Source organism: Leguminivora glycinivorella, unplaced genomic scaffold (assembly GCF_023078275.1).
Source record: "Leguminivora glycinivorella isolate SPB_JAAS2020 unplaced genomic scaffold, LegGlyc_1.1 Scaffold6, whole genome shotgun sequence".
NCBI classification, from domain to species: Eukaryota; Metazoa; Arthropoda; class Insecta; order Lepidoptera; family Tortricidae; genus Leguminivora; species Leguminivora glycinivorella.
Window position 1 is genome coordinate 2858196 of NW_025952831.1, and position 26961 is coordinate 2885156.

At 38.9% G+C, this 26961-nt stretch overlaps 3 protein-coding genes across 3 annotated transcripts in view; 1 reads left to right on the top strand and 2 right to left on the bottom strand.

Moving 5' to 3' along the window:
* Nucleotides 1-2909: 2909 nt before the first annotated feature.
* LOC125242071 lies at nt 2910-3782 on the bottom strand. The gene has a single exon (XM_048150772.1). The coding sequence runs from the start codon at nt 3780-3782 to the stop codon at nt 2910-2912; it is 873 nt and encodes a 290-aa protein (XP_048006729.1).
* A 4583-nt stretch (nt 3783-8365) lies between these two features.
* On the top strand, nt 8366-10735 carry LOC125242072. Its single transcript, XM_048150774.1, has 2 exons — nt 8366-9831; nt 10714-10735. Exons 1-2 carry the CDS (start codon nt 8366-8368, stop codon nt 10733-10735), a joined length of 1488 nt encoding a protein of 495 aa, XP_048006731.1.
* Nucleotides 10736-26150: 15415 nt separating this feature from the next.
* The window catches only part of LOC125242089 (low-affinity glucose transporter HXT1-like), a 30244-nt gene continuing 29433 nt past the window's right edge, over nt 26151-26961 (bottom strand). The window contains exon 7 of the mRNA XM_048150797.1: nt 26151-26847. Within this exon, the coding sequence (XP_048006754.1) occupies nt 26611-26847 (237 nt within the window). The 3' untranslated portion in view covers nt 26151-26610. The remainder of the gene's footprint in view (nt 26848-26961) is intronic.

Here is a 26961-nt window from a genome sequence, read left to right on the forward strand (position 1 = left end):
GAGGGGGGTATCCACTATGGGACCGGCAAGAAACTCGGCGGGCAACTTCTTTTCAAAACATTACATCTTATAACTAACATGCATTAAATAACAAGATACAATTTAACATGCAAAAGTATTCATCAAAGAATATGAACAGACTAGGTACTCTATGGAAATTAATTTCAATAAATTATATTATTGCTTAATAATACGTCGTTCTTCTTCAGAGAAAACATATCAAATTGTCACAGAAGAAAAAGATAATATGAATCTCAATATCATTAAATATGTAATTTACCTACACAACATAAAATATAAAATATTTGATGTGCTTTCTTATCTGAACTGTGTCCTCTATACATAATACAATTATTTTAATTGCTATTCGTTTTTTGTAGTTTCTGGTTCGGGCCATGCATGTTTGTCTGTCAAATAGTCCTCGACTCTGTAATAAGCCTTTAACATCAATGATTTTTTTAAGTAGTTCTTAAGAGCTGGGAGGGGTAATCTCAAAGCAGTGTCAGGTAACTTATTATAAAAATGAATGCATTGCCCAACAAATTACTTCTGTACTTTACGGACACGAAACTTCTTTATGGCAAGCTTATTTTTGTTTCTAGTGTTATAATTATGGATATCAGAATTCTTAGTGAAACAGTCTAAATTCTTAACAACATAAATTATACTATCATAAATGTATTGGGAAGCTACAGTTAAGATATTAATTTCTTTGAAGAGTTCTCTTACTGATTCACGTGTTCCTAAGTTGTAAATAGAACGAATGGCTCTCTTTTGTAATACAAAGATAGTCTGTATGTCAGCTGCTTTGCCCCAAACCAGAATACCGTATGATATTACACTGTGAAAATAACTATGATACACTAGGCGAGCTGTCTCAACATTAGTCAGTTGCCTGATTCTCCTAACGGCGTATGCGGCTGAACTTAATTTGCTTGCTAGTTTCCTTATATGAGGACTCCATTGTAGATTTTTGTCCAATGTTAAGCCAAGGAACAGTGTTGTATCTACCATCTCTAAGCATTCATCATTCAAAAGTATTTTTGTATCGATTGGTTTAACATTCGGCAGAGAGAATCGAATACATTTGGTTTTCTTAGAATTAAGAAGTAAATTGTTGACAGTAAACCACTGCAGTACATCAGCTAACGTGCTATTAATTACATTGTAATCCGTAGATTTTCGGTCAACATTAAAAAGCAGTGATGTATCATCAGCAAAAAGTACTATTTCACAAAAGTTTTTACTATACATGGCAAATCATTTATATAAACCAAAAACAGGAATGGACCTAAAATTGAGCCTTGTGGCACTCCTAATTGGACAACAGTCCCGCTAGAGCGAGTTTTGTTAACAACTACTGTTTGTGTTCTATTGCTAAGGTAAGAAGACATAAAGTTTAGGGCATTTATAGACAAACCATAGTGTTCTAATTTCAAAATGAGCGTTCCATGATCCACACAATCAAAGGCTTTTGAAAGATCACAAAATATGCCAATTGCATCACAAGAATTTTCCCAAATATTATATATATGTTTAATGAGTACCGAAGCAGCATCGGTCGTGGAACGGCCCCTTGTGAAACCGAACTGTTTCCTTGTAAGTAATCTATGTCTGTTGAAGTGTCCCAGTAGATCATTTAACATTAGCTTCTCAAAGACTTTACTTAGAACAGGAAGTATTGATATGGGACGGAAATTGGTTATATCACTCGAATCACCCGATTTAAAAAGCGGTATGACTTTGCTACATTTCATAAGATCTGGAAAGGTGCCTTGTGAAATTGAAATATTATATATTACGGCCAAGTAAGGTGCTATTATATCTATGACATGACTAATTACGATGTCACTCTAAAACACTTTTAAAGCTTTGTCACAGTAAACTTCAAATTGGACAGGTAATCGCGGTAAGCAAATTTCAACCCAACATTCAAAATGACAAGGTTGTAATTAGGTACGAGTTCAATTTGTTATGACTTATGATAAACATTAAGATTAAACTGACAAACAACGTCAAACTCGTAGCGGAAAAAGTATCGTCCAAGTAACCAGCCAGTATTATTAATACCCCTAAATAGTGAAAAAGGTAGGCAACCTCTAGCAATGCGATACACACAATGTCGCATTACGAATACAATAGAATGGGCACGTAAAAAATAGCTAATAATACAAATTAAACAAAAAATATTACCCCCATCAAGATATAGCTCAATCGATTCTACTCTCGATTCTGAACAAACTGTTTTCAGGTTTTTAGTGTTAAGTGAAACACGGTGTATAATCAAAATAACACATAAAGTTAGACCCCACATGGAATATGGCTGTCACCTTTGAGCAATAACTCCTGGATACCAGCTTGGACCCTTTGACTTGATCCAGAGACGCGCTGTTCGAATTATCGACGATCCCAAACTCACAGACGGTATTGAATTGAACCCTTAAGTCTAAGGAGATACTTCGCCTCCTTATGTGTTTTCTATCGCCTGTACAATGGGTTGTGCTCTGAAGAACTGTTTATGTTGCCAACGGCCACTTTTCATCATCGCACCGCTCGCCATAGACAGGGCGCTCATCCACACACCTTGCAGCCTAAATGGTCGCGTACCGTGCGGTTTCAGAGGAATTTCCTCCCGCAAACGCTCCGGCTGTGGAATGAGCTCTCTGCCGAGGTATTCCCGATGAACTGCAGTATGGGGTTCTTCAAAAAAGGAGTCTAATGGGTCGGCAACGCGCATGTGACACCCCTTGAGCTGCAGGCGTCCATAGGTTACGGTAAAAAAAAATCCATTGTGTTTATACTATCGAGTACCGCATCTTCTTCTTCTTCTTAGGTTAGGGGCTTTGTAAGGCTTCAGGGCGCCTTATGTATCACTGCGACCATTTCTGATCTATTGTGATCGCCACCTACTACAACTCTCGATCAAGTCCTACAAATTCAAAGACTTGTAGTATCTTTTTGAGATCGAGAAACCTCACATCCTCTGGGAGAAATTGGTAGCTGCCCAGAATCATGTTACGTGTGCGCATTAGAGAGGGGCACTCTGCCAGGATGTGCAGGGGCGTTTCATCAGACTCTAGACAGAATCTGCACCGCCCGTTTGCACGTTTCCCGATAGTGTGCATGTGCTTGTTCAGGTGGCAATGCCCTGTCAGCACCCTCACTAGGTTGCGAAGTTGGTTCCTTGACAGCGCCAAGGCATTTGAGGATGCCTTTTTGCTGTAGGCTCTGATGAGAGCCTTGGAATGGTTCATGCCTGGCGTGTTCCTCCAGAGCTGAATAGTTTTGTATTGACAGTAGGTCTTTAGGGTTAGTTTCGTAAGACTTTTCGGGATACCGCAGAAAGGCTCTGGGCCATGGTGCTTACCCTTTGCCCCCGTACGTGCAAGCTCGTCGGCTTTCTCGTTGCCTTCGATGCCTGCGTGCCCCGGGACCCATCTTAAGACAACCTTGTTTTTGGATCCAAGGTTGTTTAATAGTTGCCTGCAGTTCTCAACCAGCTTGGACGTTATGACGTCCGAAGTTAGGGCTAAGAGTGCCGCCTGGCTATCCGAGTGGATGTAAATAGTATGGTTGACGTAGTTGCATTGCAGGTTGATTGACGCGCATTCTAAGATGGCGTATACCTCTGCCTGGAATATAGAGCAATACCGTCCTAGATTTAGGCTTTTAGCCCTTCTAGGCGTTTCGCCGTATACTCCGCAGCCTACTTCAGATCCGGATTTGGAGCCGTCAGTGTACCACCTTAGGCTTCCTTCTTTCCATAATATCGAGTACCGCATTGCAAAACGTAAAAATCTCATGGTAGCTCTGATGAATCAGTTGGAATAATGTCGATCGGAACCACAATTCATGGAACTAACTTCCCCTTTGTTGGGAGCGAATTAGAGATTCAAGTGTGTTCGTATCTTATGTCCACTGTCTTCAGATTTGGTCCTTCGGGGTTCTTAATCAATAGATCACTGGAGACAAAGAACAATAGGATAAAGAGAATAAAACTATGTATAAGATAAGTAAAGTCTTAAAAAGAGTAGGGTGATGTGGGGTAATTATAATAAAGGCAGATAGGATGCAAACGAGCAGACAGGTCACCTGATAGTAAGTGATCACTGCCGCCCATGGACACCAGAAACACCAAATTCCTTTACTTTCTATTTTATTTAAACCCTACCTTCCCACTACCTATAAACATTAAACCTTATATGTATACATCTATACTCTCTACTTTTAGATACTTAAACAACCTAAACTTTTCTGCTTTGCCCAAAGGTTGACTGGTAGAGGCCACATGGCATTAAGTTCGCCTGTTGTACATTCTGTTTCTTTATCCAATAAAGATCCATAATTTAATATTACAAATGGGAAAGCGTATGTGTGTCTGTTTGTTTGTCCGTCTTTCAGGGCAAAATTTTTCAAGTGGAGACTAGTTGACCCGATGGAGAGTGACATACCTATATATGCTACTTTTTGTCTCTTTTTAACCCCACACTTCCCTAAAATAGGGGTGAAAGTTTCTATGGAGCATTCCACAATTTCGAATTTAAGTAACGCCAGCGAAGCTGCGGGTGAAAGCTATTAGTAATTTCTATATTTTCGGGTAGTTCCAACATCGCCTAACCAACCAAATACAAATCTAAGCGGATCTGTCACCGAGCGGTCTGTCTATTTGGTCGTATAATCTTTTCATCATCAAGAGCACTTTTTGTCGTCAACTCTGTCGTCACTCTTGTAAAAATTAGCTATCAATTTACAAGTGCTAACTCATCGTGCACTGTCGTACTTACTAAAAAAAAAACCGGCCAAGTGCGAGTCGGACTCGCCCACCGAGGGTTCCGTACAAACTTTCTTTCAAACTACCTAGTAAAAATAATCTCATATTTTCATATAACTCTAATGACTTGACTAGAAGACAAAAGTATAGGCACTAATGAGTATTATAGTGTATAGCGCCATCTCCCGGTCAAATTGCTAACTAATTTGCGCGACCTGGTTTTTCAGGGATAATTCTTTATAATGTTAACCGATTTAAACAGTTTTTACTTTACTGGACAGAAGATGGTTTACGTAACATCTCGTATTAATTTGAAGTACAATATACATCCGCAAGGGTGGGTAAATTGAAAGTAAAAATCTGAAAAGTTTTTTGTGAATTAAAAAAAAAGTATTCAAAATACAAACACGATTATATTTTTCCTGTAATATATAGCATAAAACCAATGTTTACTAAAATTTTCATAATTTTTCGTTGGTAAACTTCGGAGATAAGGGGGGGGAACGGTATTTTTTATTACATTTTCCTTCAAAATTCTTTTTTTTTCCACAACAAAAAAACTATAAAAAATAGCTTATTTACGTTCAATTTGAGCTCTTTCCAACGATACCCCACTTGACCTAGTAACTTGAAATTTACAGTTTGCCCCCCTTTCATTTTGGCCATTTTCTACAATTAAAATTAATATATTTAAAAAAATTATACTTTCTATTTGTAGAGGTTTACAATGTTCATAAGTATTCCAAATTTCAAGTTGATAGCATTAGTAGTTCTCGAGATATTTAGGAATGTGACAGACGGACAGACAGACGGACAGAGTCGCAAGGGTTCCTGTTGTACCTTTTTGGTACGGAACCCTAAAAACTAAATCTAAATCGGTTCATCCGTTTGTTTTTATAATCTGTTTACTCTGTTTTCACTAGTTTTTTATAAATATAAATAAAAAGTATGTTGTAATATTTATTCATTATCTAATGTATGTACTCTGAATTAAAAGCTTATTTAAATGGCATTTAATTACTACGTAAATGTCTTATTTAATACACAAATCTTTACTACTCACAATTTTAAGATCCTTCGTGCTATAGAAATTGTGGGGTACATATTTCATAGCTTAAGACGGGCTTATTGTACGATCCTAGCCATTTATAATACCCTCGTGAATACGGTCTGAGGCATGTCTTTTATGTTCACAGCGTGTTTAGACTTTGATGGGATGAATATTTTGAGTAAACGTAGTAGCATAGAGAAATAAGAAAGGGATAAGGATAACTCCATACATCAGTAAATGCGGGTTATTTGTCTATGCCTATGCATAGTTAAGTGACATCTAGCGACAATAACGCGTCAATCACGCGTCCTTTACACCAAGCGTGCGCTACGCTTTAACATTATAAATCAATAGAACAAAATCACCAAATTCTGCACCAAACTATCCCTGTTTTGCCCAATGCTTAACTGGTACCTAGAGAATTCCTTAAGGCGTTAAGTCTGCCACTAGTATTTTTTTTATCTTAAATTGTTTAATAAGGTTTAAATAAATAAAAAAAAAACGAATCCACAATTTTTTCATACAACCTGTGTAACATAGAACAACTGTAAGTAATTGAAAATAAAAAACCTAAGCAGGCACTCTCTTATTGAAGACCGCATTTCTAGCAATATCAGTGGACCGGTATGAAATATTTATTAGATTAAGACGTTTCCATAGACCGCACTAGTGATGTTCATATTTGGCCGAATATTGATACCAGATACCGGTAGCGTCATATCATACTACTGCGGGCCGATTTTTGAGTCTCACGCGTTCGAATTCAGAAAATTGTCACTGAAAATAATAGGCAAGTCACCTTTTTCAACTGGTATTTTAGTGACAGTGAGACTCAAAAATCGGCCCCCTGAACCGCGATTAGTTTAGGAATGAGAAAGTCACTTCATACAAACTTTGACGTACGTATATGGCAAACATGTTATCGCTAATCCTGTTCTCATCACGATAAATAAATACATATAACATAGGCTTCTAACACAAATCGATTGAGTTAATTCAACTGTTAACCTTGATGATGATGATGAAGATGATATCCTGTCATCCCTCATCAGGAACATTTTAATATAAGATAAATAAGATAAATCATTTATTTGCAAGAATACTTATTTCTAGAATACACAGGTGTTCAGCGTGCAGCGGGACGAACGTGGCCTTTTGACTCATAAGGTGCATAGAAAGGCTACACACACCGACAGGTACCTGCAAGCTGACTCGCACCATCACCCTGCGCATTTGTCTTCGGTGCCACGCGCTCTCATCAACAGGGCTTTACGGCTCTGTGACCCGCAGTACGTGCAAGGCGAGCTGCAGCATGTAAGGCAGGTGTTAGAGAAGAATGGGTACAGTTGGAGACAGAGTCAGCGGGCGGCAAGTGCGAGCACGTTACGGCGAACACATACGGTCGAGAGAGCGCCTGTTTTCTTGCCTTTCATTAAAGGGGTAACGGATACCATTGGACGCCTATTACGCCGTAGGTTTAGCATGAGGACAATTTTCCGCCCCCACACAAAGGTAAGGCAGGTGCTGCGCTCTCCTAAAGATAAGGACCCACTGGGTAGCCCGGGGGTATACGAGATACCTTGTGACTGTGGTAGAGCGTATGTCGGCGAGACTGGAAGGAATGTCTCCGCGAGGTTGTCGGAACACATACGAAGCGTGAAGAACATGGACACCAGGAATTCCGCAGTGGCAGAGCACGCGTACGATACCGGCGCGTCCCATTTTATACGCTTCGATAGAGCAAGGTTGTTGGTACGGGAGAAATGTTTTGTACCACGCAAAGTTCTCGAGGCCATTGAAATCGGACGCCGCCCTAATTTCAATCGGGACGGAGGCTGGATGTTGCCACCAGCATGGAAACCGGTAATACCTAATGTGAAGCGGAAAATGTGTTTTGACAATCGTGTGGACACAGTGAGTGCAGTGTGCTTACCTCCATCGGTCGACACAGCCGCGCTATCAGAACTCTACACAACAACTACAGCAGCAGACTGCTCTGCGCCCCCCTTCCCCGTCCTATCAGCGCGCGCGCAGCGGGCGGAGCGGCGAGCGGCGCGTTCAGTTTGCGGAGTCTAGCCGTCGCGTGAACTCCTATACGCCTGAAGAGGGGCCTCCGAATTGGCCCGAAACATGTCGCAGCAATAGCGATATAATAACGTGAGTACAACCGTATTTCAATTAATTATTTGAATATGTCTCACGGAAGTTTAACGTGTATAATTGCAAACCTTTACGGTGAGGTATGGCAAACGCGAGTGAAACGGTTCGCGGCGTTAAGAATAAAACGTAACAAACTCGAATGCGGTCTACAATATGTGATACAGTGCCGGGATCATGGTGTAGTGCCAAAATTTGCGCGTATTCAAGTTGTGAAGTGCATTCGGGATTACGAAACATTCTTTAGAACGGCGAATTACAAATTAATAGTGAGGGTAGTCCGGGATTATCGCCGTAAAATATCAGTGATAAACAAAGAGTTGTTCGATTTACATATCGGCTTATCTCAGTGTTTACGTAGCGATATATGGGTGAAGATTGACGCAATGACATTCAACAGGGCAGAGAAGATCAAAGCAATGACAATTAACACACACCGGAATAAGTTTGAGCGCCTGACAAGAACACTGAGCAAATCACAGCCCGGAGAGTTATTGGGAGAGGATATTGCAAAAAGCAGGAGTGTTGTTAATCTGTCGCAACAAGAATTGACGATTGACATGCGTAGTGTGTTGTCGAAAGGTCTCAATTTCGCTCTGACCCCATCGTCTCTCCCAGTAGAGACAATCGTTGCGAATGTAGAGGACGCCATTGTGCGCAATAGAGTGCCGCACAGGGAAGCGGAATGCCTTCGACAGGATGTATCCTCGCTGTTGCGCCGGAGTAAGTTACCTAAGCCCAACATCAGCAAACAAGAGAGACTAGCGCTCTCGGCACTACGGGAAAATGAAGACATCCTGGTATTGCCGGCGGATAAGGGTAATGCGACTGTAGTTGTGGACACGGCGCTCTACGAGGAGAAGGTTACGCAGCTGGTAGGAGATACAAGCACGTATAAGAAAGTGTCTTACAACCCTACGGCGCGCGTAACATCGAAGTTAAACGGCTTAATCGGCGCGCTATCTGCGAAAGACCAGGCTAAGAAGTTGCGTCAGTTGAATCCCACTACCCCTAAGATTTATGGGCTGCCCAAGATCCATAAAAATGACTGGCCCCTGAGACCCATTGTTAGCCAGATAGACTCACCCACCTACAAGGCGTCCCGTTTTTTGTCGAGTCTCCTGCAACCTCTAACTGGTAATACGTTTAGCTTCGTACGAGACTCTACGCACTTTGTGCAATTACTTGAGGGAGTTATGTTGCAGGAAGATGAGGTAATGGTGAGCTTTGATGTAACCTCCTTATTTACTAATGTACCGGTAGCGGAAACTATAGAGTTGATAAAACGAATGGCCGAACACGACGACTCTCTCACCGAGTACATGAAGATGATAGAGTTTTGCCTCACTAGTGGATATTTTGTGTGGCGGGGTGAATACTACTTGCAGATAGAAGGAGTCGCAATGGGTTCTCCGATAGCTCCAGTGGTGGCTAACCTTTTTATGGAAAATTTTGAGCAGAGAGCGTTGGAGAGCTGCCCACATAAGCCTAGGCTATGGTGGCGATATGTCGACGACGTGTTTGCCGTAGTGACAGGCAGAGATCTAGACCCGTTACTTGCCCACCTGAACGCGCAGCATCCCAAGATTACGTTCACTATAGAGAAAGAGTGTAATGGGGCTCTACCTTTTCTGGATGTCTTAGTGCAGCGGGACGAACGTGGCCTTTTGACTCATAAGGTGCATAGAAAGGCTACACACACCGACAGGTACCTGCAAGCTGACTCGCACCATCACCCTGAGCATTTGTCTTCGGTGCCACGCGCTCTCATCAACAGGGCTTTACGGCTCTGTGACCCGCAGTACGTGCAAGGCGAGCTGCAGCATGTAAGGCAGGTGTTAGAGAAGAATGGGTACAGTTGGAGACAGAGTCAGCGGGCGGCAAGTGCGAGCACGTTACGGCGAACACATACGGTCGAGAGAGCGCCTGTTTTCTTGCCTTTCATTAAAGGGGTAACGGATACCATTGGACGCCTATTACGCCGTAGGTTTAGCATGAGGACAATTTTCCGCCCCCACACAAAGGTAAGGCAGGTGCTGCGCTCTCCTAAAGATAAGGACCCACTGGGTAGCCCGGGGGTATACGAGATACCTTGTGACTGTGGTAGAGCGTATGTCGGCGAGACTGGAAGGAATGTCTCCGCGAGGTTGTCGGAACACATACGAAGCGTGAAGAACATGGACACCAGGAATTCCGCAGTGGCAGAGCACGCGTACGATACCGGCGCGTCCCATTTTATACGCTTCGATAGAGCAAGGTTGTTGGTACGGGAGAAATGTTTTGTACCACGCAAAGTTCTCGAGGCCATTGAAATCGGACGCCGCCCTAATTTCAATCGGGACGGAGGCTGGATGTTGCCACCAGCATGGAAACCGGTAATACCTAATGTGAAGCGGAAAATGTGTTTTGACAATCGTGTGGACACAGTGAGTGCAGTGTGCTTACCTCCATCGGTCGACACAGCCGCGCTATCAGAACTCTACACAACAACTACAGCAGCAGACTGCTCTGCGCCCCCCTCCCCCGTCCTATCAGCGCGCGCGCAGCGGGCGGAGCGGCGAGCGGCGCGTTCAGTTTGCGGAGTCTAGCCGTCGCGTGAACTCCTATACGCCTGAAGAGGGGCCTCCGAATTGGCCCGAAACATGTCGCAGCAATAGCGATATAATAACGTGAGTACAACCGTATTTCAATTAATTATTTGAATATGTCTCACGGAAGTTTAACGTGTACACAGGTGTTGTTGTTGGATGGTGTAACAGTAAAAAAAAAAGAAAAAAAAACAGTATTCAGTCGGACAACGACATGCAAAATATTTTACATAAAATACTATCTTATACCTATAATTAATATAGCCATAATTTAAATATTTCACAAACATAATTCATAATAAAAGATTCATAAAGTAATACTATTCTTAACATTTTAATTATATCAAGTAAGGTGTATTAAGGTAATTTTGAATGACAAAAAAGCGCGGGTAATTTCGAAAGGGGAATCTTAATATGATGGAAGTAATGGTGATTTTTATGCGACTTTCGAAATTAGACGACTTTCGGAATTACCTTAACGCACCTTATATCATATTAGCGTTAATGAAAGCGCCAACGGTTGTTACTTCGGCCAGTGCCCTGTTTATCAAAACTTACAAGTCTAGGCCGGCTGTAAGGACGTAGAAATAACCTAAACACAAAATTAAAATTTTGAAAAACCCCCGACTGCGATATAGTAGACCGATTTTCATGAAACATGGCTAAGTACACTCCCGACTAACTCAGCTTTCAGACAAAAAAACTAAAAAGACAGACAGACAAACAGACAGACAGACAGACACGTCAAACTTATAACACCCCGACGTTTTTGCGTCGGGGGTTAAAAATCAAAACGTTGAAAAGTTGTAGTTTCGGCTATAAATATCGTCAACCGGATGAATATTAGGTACCTATCGCCTTAATTTACACCAAATTATTACCAAAATATTTCAGCTTCTGTTTCACTCTTAATGAAAATGCTGATTTTGGGACCACCTTAAATAGGTTTATATTCAGATTCTCAATTTGTGCTATATAAAATATTAGCAATTTATATTTTATTCAAAATGGTATAACTCAAAATTTACCGAGAATATTGTTTTGTTCCTATTAAATATGTTAATAATAAGAAGAAACCACATTTATATAGGAAACAAATTAAAATGACATAATTTCATATAATATATGTAATAAATAGCCACAAGAGCCTTTTAAAACAAAATACATTATTATTTTCAAAGCATAATATTGACCTTTTGAACTCATTTTATTCAGAATTAGATATTTATGCGTTTGCGCCACATATGAAACAATAAAGTAAAAAAAAAAACATTCAAAAAGTGACGATTTTGGAAGACATTTTTAAAGTAATAAAATCTGGAAATCCAAACGATTTTGAGTAACTTATGTCCAAAAGTGAATATTCTAAAAACATGACTATACCAAAATATATTTTTAATATGTATAAAAAATGTTGTACTTACCTTCCTAAATATATGAATCAAAATACCAACGATTATCACGATTTGCACGAAACATAAAATAAACCTTGCTCTGAAAATACCCTTAAACAAATACGCACAAACCTTAGCATTCAGGGGACTTACTCTATTTACATTTCATTAAAGATTGACGTCATTAAAGTAACTAAGGAAGAGCTGCTTTACAACTAATTAGTGTCTTTACTTTTCCGTTGTGTAACTTGAACTCAGAGACTTGTCATATATTTATACATAAAAAATAAATATATGTACTATCTTTTCCACGCGATTTCGTCGACTTTAAAATCAATAATTTTAATGGCGCCTGATGAAAAATTAAAGGCAATGATTCAATTTTAGCGAAGTTCAATCAATTCATTAACAGGCGCTGCCCTAATTAACGTACTTTTGGAGTGGAAGTGATTTAATATTTACATTTTTTTTTTTGATATGAAATTCTATATTTATTCATAAAACACAGATTATAAAACAAATACACCTTAAATTAAACACAAACACACACAAATCAGTCCTAATATCTAAAATTTCCCTTATAAACTAAACTACAAAATAAAATCCCCCAAGACATTGATAAGGAATATTACATTGATAAGGAATATTTCCCGGGTATAAAATATGACATAGGGATATAGAATTACCTAACCACAAAATTAAAAATTTGAAAAAACCCCCGACCGCGACATAGTAGACCGATTTTCATGAAACATGGCTAAGAACACTCCAGACTAACTCAGCTTTCAGACAAAAAAAAACTACATCTAAATCGGTTCATCCGTTCGGGAGCTACGATGCCACAGACAGACACACACACACAGATAGACAAACAGACAGACAGACAAGTCAAACGCATAACACCCCGTCGTTTTTGCGTCGGGGGTTAAAAATACAGACAGAATTTTAGTATGAATACGATCCGAGATCAGACAATCCTGGTTGGCCTGAAGAAATGGCTATCGAAATAAACCAGCCGGCCGAGTCGAAGTGACAATCGTTGGTCGTTGACGCTACGTCGCGATCGAAACGCAGTCTTGCTCTGCGTCACTACGAAGAGCAATAGGGAGAGCTCACTACGATACGCTCGCGAAGCGTCAGCGATTGTGAGGAACTCAAAAAAGCGAAACAAAAGACAGACGCGACTTGAATTAGTTATGAGCGAGGGCACGTGTATTTACTGGGACGCTGAATAGGGATTAAAGCGGGACTTGTGTACTTTTAATTTCTTACTTCAACAACATTTTGATTACCCCAGATTGGAGCTTGTGTAAAACATTTTTAATTCTCGTTTATACACATATTTATGTTATTTACGAGTCGAACCCGTATGGCTTAGCGCGTAATGACTGCTTATCCTGCTAAGCCGCGGTCTGGGGTTCCAATCCCGTTGAGGGCATTTATTTGTGTGATGAGCACAGATATTTTGTTCCTGAGTCATGGGCGTTTTCTATGTATATAGGTACGTATATTATGTTATACTATACATATCTTTGTATGAGTACCCACAACACAAGTCTTCTTGAGCTTACCGCGTGGGACTCAGTCAATCTGTGTAAAAAGACCTACCGTCCTACGTTGAATGCACCGGAGATGTATTTACAACTCGGATAGTGACAAGTATAATAGCTATTAGCATTTTTTTTAGGGTAGACAGTAAACAGAAACGGTTTCTAACTACTTGCACTTTCAGTTGCAGTAATACTAAGCACTTAAACGATATGTTTACATGTATGTTACAAGTGTACGCATTAGACACTAAGCCCGTGTAAACCTAGATTTAGTTTTCGCCCGACATTGTCTTTTAATCTTAATTAATTGTCAATAAATGTGACAGCAGCCTGTCAATGCTGTCTATTTGGGCAGAAGCGTGTCGTGTCGAGCACTGGTGCCGTTAACTTATTTTAATTATATTGATACCATTTTCTTTTACTTTTTTGACGATCACAATATAGATTCTTATAAATTGACATAAATGTAATTTGTACTGTAATCATGCTGTGAAATAAATATATCTAATCTAATCTAATCTAAACCTAAGTTGTTTGTATTTGTCAAAGAAGTTTAATTAATAATCTTAAAATTGGACGAAGTCTACCTTCGAAAAGTTAAGTAACGAGACGAGTTCGTAGGCATCTCTACTTTTTGATTAAGGTGTACTCGGGTAATTCCGAACGTCGAAAACCGTCGGAAAATTCCGAAATTCAAATGATAATCACCCGTGATTCCATAGTAATAAGGGTCCCTTTTCGGAATTTGCCGACGGTTTTCGACGTTCGGAATTACCCGAGTACACCTTATTTCGAAATACAAGCTAAATTATTAACTTTTTACTTTTACGTTCCCTTTTAGTCTGACATTCTTCAATATCCCATTAGAAATTTAGCATCCCTTAATGCTAGGTTTACACCGATTTAGCAGCTAATGCTAAGTACTTGTCACATGTATGTAAAAATCGTATAAGTGCTTAGTATTACTGCAATTGAAAGTTCAAGTAGTCAGAAGCTATTTTTTTATACAGAGGTCGTGAATTCAAGTCTCACCGCAGTAATTTTCCACTTTTTTTACTCACTCAAATAGTAGCAAGTACTCATGAGCACATTTTACCTGGGGATAGACACTCGTCGCTTAAAACCGGCTTATAATTATTTGCACTTGCAGTTGTTTCTTCGAATGGCGTGAGTTTATGTATGTTATTTTATGTGACAAGTACTAATCATTAGTTACTACGGCCTTGTAAACCTAGCATGTAATTCGGCCAAAATGAAATCTCACGGTACGATCCGCTGCCCCGCCTGTTTCCCCGAATGGTGTAGGTACCTAATTTTATGTGTGTACGGGATAAGTACTACGCATTAGCTTCAAAGCCCATATAAACCTAACATATAAATAGGCCAGAATGAAATCCTCTCTCCGGATGGCGTAAATAACTTTGTGTGTATGTGACAAGTACTAAGCATTAGCTACTAAGCCCGTGTAAATATAGCATATAAAGAGGCCAGGGTGCGTAGCCGAATGGCATTTCTCCGACGCCAAACGAAAACGAAACGCCGCGCCAGTTTGACTGGCTCTGTCGCGCCAATACGCACGAGCGATAGAGATAGATATCTACTAGCGTTTCGTTTCGTGAGCGTTTCGTGAGCGTTTGTGCCATTCGGCTACGCACCCAGGAATCAGGGAATACGATCCGTTGCTCTCGCTTACTTCACCGGATGCTCGGACATAAATAAATCAGGTCCGTAGTGCAGTGTAGGGGTCGTAAAAAGGCAAAACGCGGCGTTTTGTGAACAGGTTTTTTTGGTAGAATTAATATTTGTATTCCTTAAATGTATTTAGTAGTTATTTGTTATACAAGGGGGCAAAGTTGTATTTTAACGCCGAGTGTGGAATTGAAAAACGAGCAAGTGAAAGGATTCTATAGTTAGACCGAGAATAGAATCCTGAACTTGCGAGTTTTTTAACACACAAGAAGTTAAATACATTTGCACCCGAATGTAACACAAAATTTTCCCCTCACTATAGCGAGGAAAATACAACGCAAAAATGCGTTTATCACTGCTTCCAGTAGTTCCACAGGTGGTAAATCATCTTTATTACTAGATTCACCTACTTTTATCAATTTTAAAGCAGTTAATTTGACTTTAATCAAGGTCAAATTACTTTACCCACTAGTAGATAAAATGCGTTTTTACCCGCTGGTATTAAAGGACAAAGCACGTTTTCCCGAGCTAGTGAGGGGAAAAAGTTTTTTTTAGGAAGGTGTGTGCTCTCGGAGGTTAATATTGTTTAAGTTTCAGTATTTCAGTCATGTTACATAATTATATTATTTTGAGAGCCTTAATTTTGAAATCAATCCTGAATTTAAAAAAAACATAACTTCACGCTTTTGTTTCCAAAAGGGAAAGGCAGAGCACGTTGCAAATTGGTTCATAATGTTTCTGTAGCACTTTAATAAACGAAATTGTGATATTGTAGTGACAGCTTCTTAGACTATAGGCTACAATTAAAAAAAATATTGGGGACACCTTACACAGATCAACGTAGCCACAAACTAAGCAAAGCTGGTACTATGGGTGCTAAACGACGATATACATACTTAAATAGATAAATACATACTTATATCCATTACTCAGGAACAAATATCTGTGCTCATCACACAAATAAATGCCCTTACCAGGATTCGAACCCAGGACCGCGGCTTAGCAGTATACCTACAATTGAATCAATAATCTACTCTCATGAGAGGAAAGGGGTGGTGAAATTCTTGACCCCTCACACGTTATTTTTTATCCCTCTCAAACGAGACAATGACATGTCTCATTACTAACCTAACCACAAAATTAAAATTTTGAAAAAACCCCTGACCGCGACATAGTTGACCGATTCATGAAACATGGCTAAGAACACTCCCGACTAACTCAGCATTTAGACAAAAAAAACTAAACCAAAATCGGTTCATCCGTTCGGGAGCTACGATGCCACAGACAGACACACACACAGACAGACAGACAAACAGACAGACAGACAGACAGACAGATAGACAGATAGACAGACAGACAGACAGACCGACAGACAGACACGTCAAACTTATAACACCCCGTCGTTTTTGCGTCGCATCAAAAAAATCATGGTGGCACTTCTGAAATCTCTTGTTTGTTTACCCATCGCCGAATTTTACGGCGTACAAAGGACTTATATACCCGGACTGATATCGGATCAAGCCTACGCGCCGGTGCGTCCGTAGTAATGTGCCAGAAAATTTTCTCCAATTTGTAACACACTTCTGATACTTTAGACCAACCTAAAAGGCACTAAAAAAGGTGCGAAAATAGTATTTTATGCAACAGGTGTTTAAAGGAGGTCAAAAAAGATGAGTAGCGTGGGTAACAATTTGAGGCGAAGACGCCACGAGTATTTTTTGACTCAGTTAAACACATATTATTAAATTAAAACGGGACTTAATCGCGTAAAACTTACGTTTTATATAGTCACAGCATTTGCTAGAGTCAGGACCGAACCACTGGATTGAACTGCATAATCCCAAAGTCCTTTCAACTGAACGTCTTTACTATAGCAGGAAAGTACGTGAAGCGATTGAAATCAGGAAACATCGTAATTTCAATCAAAATGAAGGGCAAGGGATTTCATCTTCGTGGAATCCAGTGATTAGCAAGTGTAAACGTGAGAAAACTTCCCGTCCCATACCATCGGATGTCGTGAGTGTTGTATGTAGGCAGAGTGGCAACCCTAGCGTAAAAGTGACTGATGACAATCAAGTGCGGGTAGTTCGAAAAACTCGTACAGCTAGAAGATGTTGATACAACTCCCAGCCAGTCTACCCGTGACCACGGACGGACATAATGTCATGTCCGAAACGTCGGGTTAAATATAAAACGTAAGTTTTACGCGATTAAGTCCCGTTTTAATTTAATAATATGAGTGAAGATCAGTTAAACACCGTTGCATACAATACTTTTTCTACGTTGCTTAGTTGTTAATAGTTTTCTATAATAACTTTCGTAAAATTCTCACTGTTTTCTGTATTTTGCACTGCCAGCGCAGCTGCCCAAAGCCATCCCCCGCCGGCTTACCGCGCACGCGCGCAGTATCGTTATAACAATGGGTTGCCATGGTTACACAGCCAAACAATGCGTTGTCAATTTGTTTTTATACTACGTCGGTGGCAAACAAGCATACGGCCCGGCTGATGTAAAGCGGTCACCGTAACCTATGGACGCATGCAACTTAAACAGTGTCACATGCGCGTTGCCACCCCATTAGAAACTTGTACATTCCCTTTTGCTGTGTTAAGTACACAGCAAAAAGGAGTGTACAAGTTCTAAGGAGGGTTCGGGTTGCCGACGACGCAAAGGACAATAGACGGAACAAGTTATAATATTTCCGTAAGTCCTACCGTCATCAGCACACCGCACCCTCGTTGAGCTCTAGCAGCCTTACTCACCGGCAGGAACACAACACTATGAATAGGGTCTAGTGCTATTTGGCTGCGGTCTTCTGTAAGTAGTAGTGTAGTGTAGTGTATTTTTTTCGTTAATGCGCGTATGTAATTTTATACATCTGTATGTAATTTTCCAATTAATATTTATGATCTAACTCAATTTCTATACATTACCTCTGAATTACGTCAGAGATTATGGATATAGTAGATATGTCCACCCCATACAAAAAAATGCGACCGCCTAAAAGCACGGCAAATGTAGATGGCGTTACTACAAATTTCTTGTTGCCTTGAGATCACTGTTAGATGGCGTTAAGTGTCACTTTTGAGACATAAATCTTTAAAAGAATATAATGAATTTTAGGACTCGTAACGCCATGCATGTACTAGATTGAAAGTTAGTTAATATTTCGCCACCCTTTCTATCGCTTAAATAGCTCAGTTATAGTAGCGTAAGACGATGGACGCGGCCCTGACGTCGTGGGTTCGATCCTCTGTAGTGAAAATCTTTTTTTTTTCTTTTTTTTTTAATATTTTATACCCTTTTCAACCATCTCCTTTTAAATAGTGATTTTTTTAAATATTAGATTCACAACCCATTTCATTGAAATTTTGTTAGACACATGTAATGCAATAAGTTTAAAAATTGTCTTTCAGTATTCGTATTGATGGAAGGTAACCTAAGGTTCAACATCGTACCCATCGTACCTACTAACAGCAATACTCTGTCTTAACTAACCATAGACGTTATGCTCTTGTAATAAGGATTACAAATGTACAGTGACAGTTGTCCAGTTGCATGTACCACATTGAAAGTTAGTCTAGATAATATATTAATATCGACAATTACAAACCGTCAGCAGATATTGCTTTATAATATAATTAATAAATAAAGATTTTTTTTGAGTGTAGGTGGATATTGTCGATTTTGGTTTCGCTCAAGAACCTTTGCGAATACGTTACAGACTAAGGTGTAAATTATCTACGCATTTTTTATGAAAAACGATACAATATACGGCTTAAACAAAACGCGGAATATAAATACATAACAAAAATTGCCTTGTGTTGCTTAATTCCGTGATTCAATATATGTATGTATTTACAAAAGAGCTTTGCCGCCATCCACGTCTTACTCAGCTTTAACATAAGACTGAAAATCACTTAAACATTAGTCTTTAGAGTCAAAATCTTTTTTCTATTTTTACAATGAATGAATGACAAGTCTAGCTAGGAGGTTTTCCACGAACACCAGAGTTTGCGCTATGTGGCTATATATGTCACTCTATATGCCTGGATAGGAGTAAAAGAGAAAGATGTCCGCAATGTGTTAACCCAGGTGACAGCAGTAAGCCCTCAGTACTAGTACTGTCACTGGCTGTCATGGCCAACCTACTGCGTTTCGATACTGGTAAAATATCGAAGTATCATTCATTATGTTCTTTTTGTATCTAGGTTATTAATTATATACGAATATCAAAATATCAAAATGATGATAATTGATGAATATCAAGATGATTTTTAGTTTAAAGCAAGAAGATAAAAATATTTTCAGAAATATGTACCTACTCTTTTTATATAACAAAACGCATCCATCAGTCAAGCGCCGTGTATAGCCATCATCTTCTATTTCTGAATTGATTTTTAATAATAATTTACTAAGTTCTAAATCAGTTTACGACCAAACTAGAGTTATGCGACGTTGCAGTCAGCAGTCTGGCAACGTTGCATTTTGAAGTAACAAAACATTTAATATTCATTCAATTTGTCGTGAAAAGTCTTCATGACTTACTACTCATATTATACCTATAAGTTACCTAATTTCGTCACTCTGATTAAGTAGAAATTTGGTGTGGCGGTCAAAGATACTGCTTTTTAGCTGCGATAACTTGAGCAGCAGACGAGGTTCGAATCTCACCGGGGAGGACGACCTTGCTTTTTTGTGAATCTTTTTTTATTTTTTTATTTAATACTTTGTGTTTGATTTATTTTTATTCATTATATTTGATGGGAAAATAAGTACTAATATTTCATATCTCAGGTTTGACATGGTTTTACACCCCGAACTACCAATATTCCATGTTTTATCAATCTGGACCAACACTTAGTATGGTAATGAAAAAACTTTTCAAAGAATTTGGTGAATAAAATTGGCCTATTAATATAATTATTGTTTTATTCCCCAATAATATACAATATCTATCATTTTGACAACTTTAGTCTCATTCTGATCATAGTGCCGTCTGACTCTGTCGTGCTGAAATTATGTAGTTGTTTGTGGTAAAACATTTTTATACTACTAATAAAAATGAAATAATCAGAAAGTAATACTTCCGTCTTAGTGCGTTATCACATTATCCGATCCGGTATCAGATGTAGGACCGATATCGATATCCAATATATTTAAGCCGCTATCTTTGATTTTTGCCTTTAAAATTCTTCCTTCATCCGATATCGCGGATAGGATAATGTGAAAACGCACTTAGAGTTGTAATATTTTACCTAGCATATTTTGGTTTTACTGGAATGTACGTTCAAGATAATTCAGAATTATCGTTAAAACTTATGCAAAAAAAATCAAAAACCATAAAATTAAAATAAAACACAAAAAAACTGTTATCTTCACTTTGTGTCTCTCCGCCGGGATTCGAACCCGTGATCTCTGGATTGAAAACCAAACCAACTTCAACCGTGACCATAACGTGTCTTGACAATTGGCACGAAATTCGCCATCATCTAGCTTTCACTAATGTGTCAGGCGTTTCAATGTTTCTGCTGAAAAGTAAATATTTAAGTTATTAAGTTGCACCTGTCAAATGATTGAAGAGAAAAACGTGAGACGGATGTATGGGATGACAAGTCTGTACTGTATTGGCAAGGTGCAGGGTGCAAAGCGGGTGGAGGCCTGGAGGGGGTAACTAAAAGGATGACAGCGCTCACCAGCGCTCACTATGGCCAAAATTGACATTCCTGTCACTGACTTACGTTGTCAAATCCATATTGCAGTAAACATTTTCGAGATAAATTTAATATGGGCCTAGTAAAATTTGTTATGGTGAATTGTAATAACACCAAGAAAAATAGCGACTAAATTCTAGCTATTTCCAAGACTGTGGTGGAAACGAAACCACCGTTTAAGTGGATAATTGCCGTAAGAAGAAAAGTGTCATCTAACCTCTGATTATTTAAAGTGCATAATCATTTGATACAAGTATTGAATTTACGGTGAATTTATAATGCAAACTTTATTGGAGGTAGAAAAGCCGATGTGGAAGCCAATCCCAGTTACGAGTATGTTCCAAAATCATTTGAGTTGTTCCCTCATGTCTGCTCCTGTGTACACATCGAAACGGATTGACAAAAATGCGTAAACATCGAAGTTTCAATGGGATGAAGGAGCACGAAAACAAGAAAAGCAGAAGCAGGCCATCCACTAAAGGCTTATCACATTTTAAATAAATTTCCTGAGAACTTATTTCATCGCATTGATGACTATATATTTGTTGTGATATGGTAAACCTCTAATATTTTCAAGTAATGAAACAAGTTTTTGTAATGTATATTATAATTAAAAGTTATTATAGCTAGTTTCTTTTTATTTTACTATAAACCCTGTACCCTGTCCCTGAATGATATATTGGGTTGGTAAGAAAGTAATGAGCGAATCATAACCAATATTGTTATTTTTATTTAATTTATTATTTTAATCATTTATCAAAAATATAACGGCCTTCGTTATCTACTATTTGTCTCCATCGTTCTGGTAAAGAATGAATAGCATCGGCGAAGAAGTTCTTAGGTTTAGATTCAAAAAACTCAGCTATGTACTGTCGTAGATGGGCTTGATCATCGAACTTTTTTTCATTCAAGGCATTGCTTAGCCATCTGAACAATGCGTAATCCGTAGGTGCCAAGTCCGGAGAGTACGGTGGATGAGGTATCACTTTCCAACCTAGCTCCAATAGCTTTAGCCGAGTCACTTTTGCAATGTGTGGGCGAGCATTGTGGTGTAAGAAAAAAACTTTAGCATGCTGTGGACGATTCTGACAGATTTTTTGGTTTAAATTTTCAAGCTGATTACAGTATACTGATGCGGTAACAGTCATTCCACTTGGTAGGAGTTCCCAGTGAATAATACCATGAATATCCCACCAAACGGACAGCATACCTTTTTTCGGGTGAGGCTCTGTTTTTGGTGCCTCTATTCCTTTTTCGTTTGGAGCTAGTCACTGACGTTTGCGTGTGTGATTTATATATAAGACCCATTTTTCATCTCCAGTGATAAGATGGTCCAACCAGTTGAATGTGCGGCGAAAAGACAGAAGTTGTATACAGATATCGGCACGGCGGTTTAGTTGATCTCTATCAAGTTCGTGCGGTATCCAAACACTGTATTTGTAGTTTTTTCCCAACTCGTGTAAATGTGTTTCTATGGTGACATGAGAGCAGCCTAACTCGGTAGCAAGAGTACGACTCGTTAGCCTCGGATCTCCTTCAATTAAGGTTTTTAATTTGGCTACATCAATCTTCACCGGTCGACCAGACTTAGGTTGATCTGATAATGAAAAGTCACCACTACGAAACCGCTGGAACCATCGTTTCGCCGTGGCCTCAGACACAACTTCAGGAGCAACACGCTGACATATATTACGCACTGCTTCAGCGGCTGAATGGCCAGACTGAAATTCATATAGTAAACAATGCCTCACATGCACTTTTAATTCGTCCATTTTCTTCCTTATATTAGCTCGGCGACAGCTAGTGAATGACTGACGAGAAACTGTGCGACTAGCCCTTTATATACTTTCGACCATAGAAGATTCTAGAACTCGCTCAAAAATTTTATGTGGAATTCAATCGATCGCTCATTACTTTCTTACCAACCCAATAGTAACTACAGTTAGCCTATGAAAATGACATATCAACAATTTCAAAAACCAATGATTTATTTATACTTTATTGCACATAAGTTCAAATGGTGGAATAATGTCTTCAATCTCTAGAAAATTCCCAGCTAGAACCAATTTCTTGCCTTTATTCATTGACCGATATCGCATATATTATGTTTAAGTCGCCATCTTTGATTTTCGCCTTTGAAATCCTTCCTACATCCGATATCGCGGATCGGGTATAATGTGAAAACGCACTTAAGGTTGTAATATTTTGCCTATTCTGGAATGTACGTTCAAAATAATTAAGAATTATCAGGGGCGGCTCACTCCGCGATTCTATCGCCGCGCTACAAGTACATCCTGGCGGCCGCGAGTTCGCGGCCTACTCAGGGGTGGCGCGCGTTCTCACGGAATGCACGTTCGCACTTTCTATGTTATTTTACGTCGCGAGGTTTGTTTAAGCGATGTCCGCGTGTGGAATGGCTAATAATACTTAGTTAAATAGACATGTTGAATAAAATAAATACCATAGGACATTCTTACACAGATCTACTACTGATTAAGTCCCACGGAAAAGTTCAATAAGGCTTGTGATGTTGGAACTTGAACAAAAATATATAAATACAGTATATATACCTAGAAAGTACCCAAGACTTGAATATAATAGTATAACATTTTATGTGAGTATTAATTCGTTTGAATCCATTGGTAACCCTATCACCGGACGCCGCGCACGTGCGGCTCGTTTCTTTGTAAGAATTTTGTAGGTATTTAAAAAGGCGGCATTTCGTGAACATCAAAGCAGTGGGCCTTCTGTACTTGTACTATTATATATTCTGTGGAATTATCGTGAAAACTTACGCAAAAAAAATCTAAACAAATAAAAAACCATAAAATAATAATAAAACCCAAAAAACTGGATATCTTTACGTGTGTCTCCACCGAGGCTTGAACCAGTGACCTCTGGATTGAAAAGCGAACGAACTTCTGATGAGACCATAACGTGCCATGACAATTTGCCCGAAATTCGGTATCATCTAGCTTTCGCTACATGTCAGGCATTTCGATGTTCCTGCATAAAAATAAATAGTTAGTCAGTTCCACCTGTCAAATTATTGAAGAGAAAAACCTGAGACGGATGTATCGGATGACAAGGCTTGCAAATGTATTAAATATAGATATGTGCCAAATGGGACTATGAGCGACATCTATCCATTTCCGCTGCAAAGAATAGTTTCGTTTTGACAGTCGCAATTTGTGGTACGGGGTGGCATAGTCTGTATATATGTAGTTTGTGATTACGTAAACAGGGAAAGAAAAACCGCTTTCAGCCGGCCAACCCGAAGTGACAATGACCCTACGTTCAAAACGCAGTCTGTCTCTGTCGCGCCACTACAGAAGAGCGATAAGGACAGCTAGCCAAGATACGCTTACCAAGCGTCGATTGTGAGGTTGGCTAGGTAACCATTATTACAAAGGTATTTCACTGAAGCCCCCGTACGTGCCTTCCCAGGGATTAAGAACAAATAACACTAAGTATTAGTAGAAAATATAATAAATATAATATATATAAATAGTTATTTATTTTACAAAGGGCCAGAGTGGTTGTTTAACCGCACGTGCCAATATTGATACCCGAGCAAGCGAAAGATTCCAATATTGAACCGCGAGCGCAGCGAGTCGTTCAAAAAGTGGAATCTTGAGCGTTGCGAGGGTCTCAAGGCACGAAGGTTAAACAAACTTTGCCACCGAGTGAAACACAAAATTTTTCACCACACCAACACGAACAAAATACTGACTCTAAAACGTCAAATTAAATCAAATTCATCAATTTATTAGATTTTTATGACTCAAAATCATCATTTATAGGTAAATTCTACAAGTCAGCTTAAGACATCAAGTTAAAATTTGTATGAAATTACTTTTCACTCTTGTGAATAAAATGCAATTTTGCTATCTGTTTTTGAATAGCAAAGTAAGCCTTTATTAGTTGGTGTGATGAAAAAGAGCTTTTTTTAGTACAATCTGTTATTATTTGAACGGACACTAGTTGTTTCCTGAAGATTATTGGACTATAAAATTGTATTAAAAGTGTATAATTACATAATTGATAATCATTATATTGATTTATGATGTCGTTTCACAACCAGTTAAAAATTACAGTTTGTAATTTTTATAACCGACAATAATTAGGAAGGTGATCACATAGCTGAGACAGAACCCGTAACAACAAATGATAAATGAACTGTGACACAAATCCACATGAGTGGATGATTCCCCAGTCAACTTTTGACTGAAATTAAAAGAGTCAAAAGGAACTTCTACAAAATAAGCATTGTGGTATGTAAAACAAAATGGTTATAAATTAAGTTTCTTTATTAGACATTGAGAAATATACTTGAACTTAATATTTACACTATCATTCATGTCATGCTTGAACCGTTAATTTTCATATAGAGGTATATTTAACTGTTTCGTTAGTCATGCATAAGTTTACTATTTACATAACTAAATATAATATTTACATCTCTTATTATTGAAAGAGTGAGATTGAGCTATGAAAGTCGATAAGTATATTATATTTTTTTAAATATACACACATCACATATAATACTATACATACACATAGATTCCAGTAAAAAAAAAAAACAATTTGCTCAACCTATCTTATAACACTTTAAGTTCTCGCGCTTTGTACACATATTTAAAGTCGCATACAGGTCGAACGCGATTAATTAACATTATATTTTTACCTTTTTTCCCAACGTTTCGGCCAGGTTGCACTGGCCGTCGTCGCGGAAGACTGACGTCCCAGCAAAGTGTCACCGGAGATGTAAACACCACAAAACTACCCGATATTAATTTATATAAATGTTCGGGGTAGACGAAATAACTATAATCTACCCGCTTTTAGTTAATGTTCGTCAGTCTTCCGCGACCACGGCCAGTGCAACCTGGCCGAAATGTTGGGAAAAAAGGTAAAATAATGTTAACTAGCGACCCGCCCCGGCTTCGCACGGGTACTATACCTACATGTATAGTACCCGTGCGAAGTACCCTCTAGAATCACTCTATCTATTAAAAAAAACCGCATTAAAATCCGTTGCGTAGTTTTAAAGATTTAAGCATACATAGGGACATAGGGACAGAGAAAGCGACTTTGTTTTATACTATGTAGTGATTAATCGCGTTCGACCTGTATGTGACTTTAAATATGTCAACCTATCTTATCAAGAAAATTAGTAGTAATGTAACTTTTAACGCAGTTTCAATACAAATGTAACCAAAAATGGCTCTTATTACGTTGTTTTACAGCTTCAACGTCACGGAAAATGACATACAACATCTCAATACAGGAAACAACAACACCTACTCGTAGTAAGTATAAACAACAACTTAGAAGAGTTAAAACAAGAAGCGGTCTTATCGCCAAAGAGCAATCTCTTCCATATAACATAGACTTCACCTCAGACTCACCTCTCCACCTCGAGTGTTACTTTAGTGCCAAAAGTTACATACATTTCCCGTGAGGTTTCCGATATTCAGTATCGTATTTTAAAACATCAAACTCATGTCAGAAGCTTAGATTTACTGTACAAATTCTTATTCGCTTTTTCAAGGTTCCTAGCCAACGTGACAATCGTTTACGCTTCGTAAGCGTATCGTAGCTAGCTATCTCTATCGCTCTTCTGTAGCGCGACAGAGCCAGACTGCGTTTCGCCACGTGGCGTCAACGATTGTCACTTCAACTAGTTTACAATTTTACATCTTCAAAAGCGGAACTCTCTTCAACTGCCGTTCAATCTGTCTCGTCGTCTTATTCTTAAGTTGCGGTATATGGAACAGGCAGTACACCGCCCCAAACAGGTTTATACCGACGAACATATAGAACACGGTGTAAACTCCGATGTATTCCTCGATGTGTGGGAAGGTGTACAGGTGCACCAGTTTTATGAGTTGAGAGTAAACGTAGAGGAGGGCTAGCTGGTGCGATCGAATCTGAAACAAACAGATTACTTTTAGTTACTTAATGATAACCGCTAATGAATACATAAACATTACACATACGGGAATACAAGCGTGAGTTAGGCCGACGTAAAACTGCTATCTTCA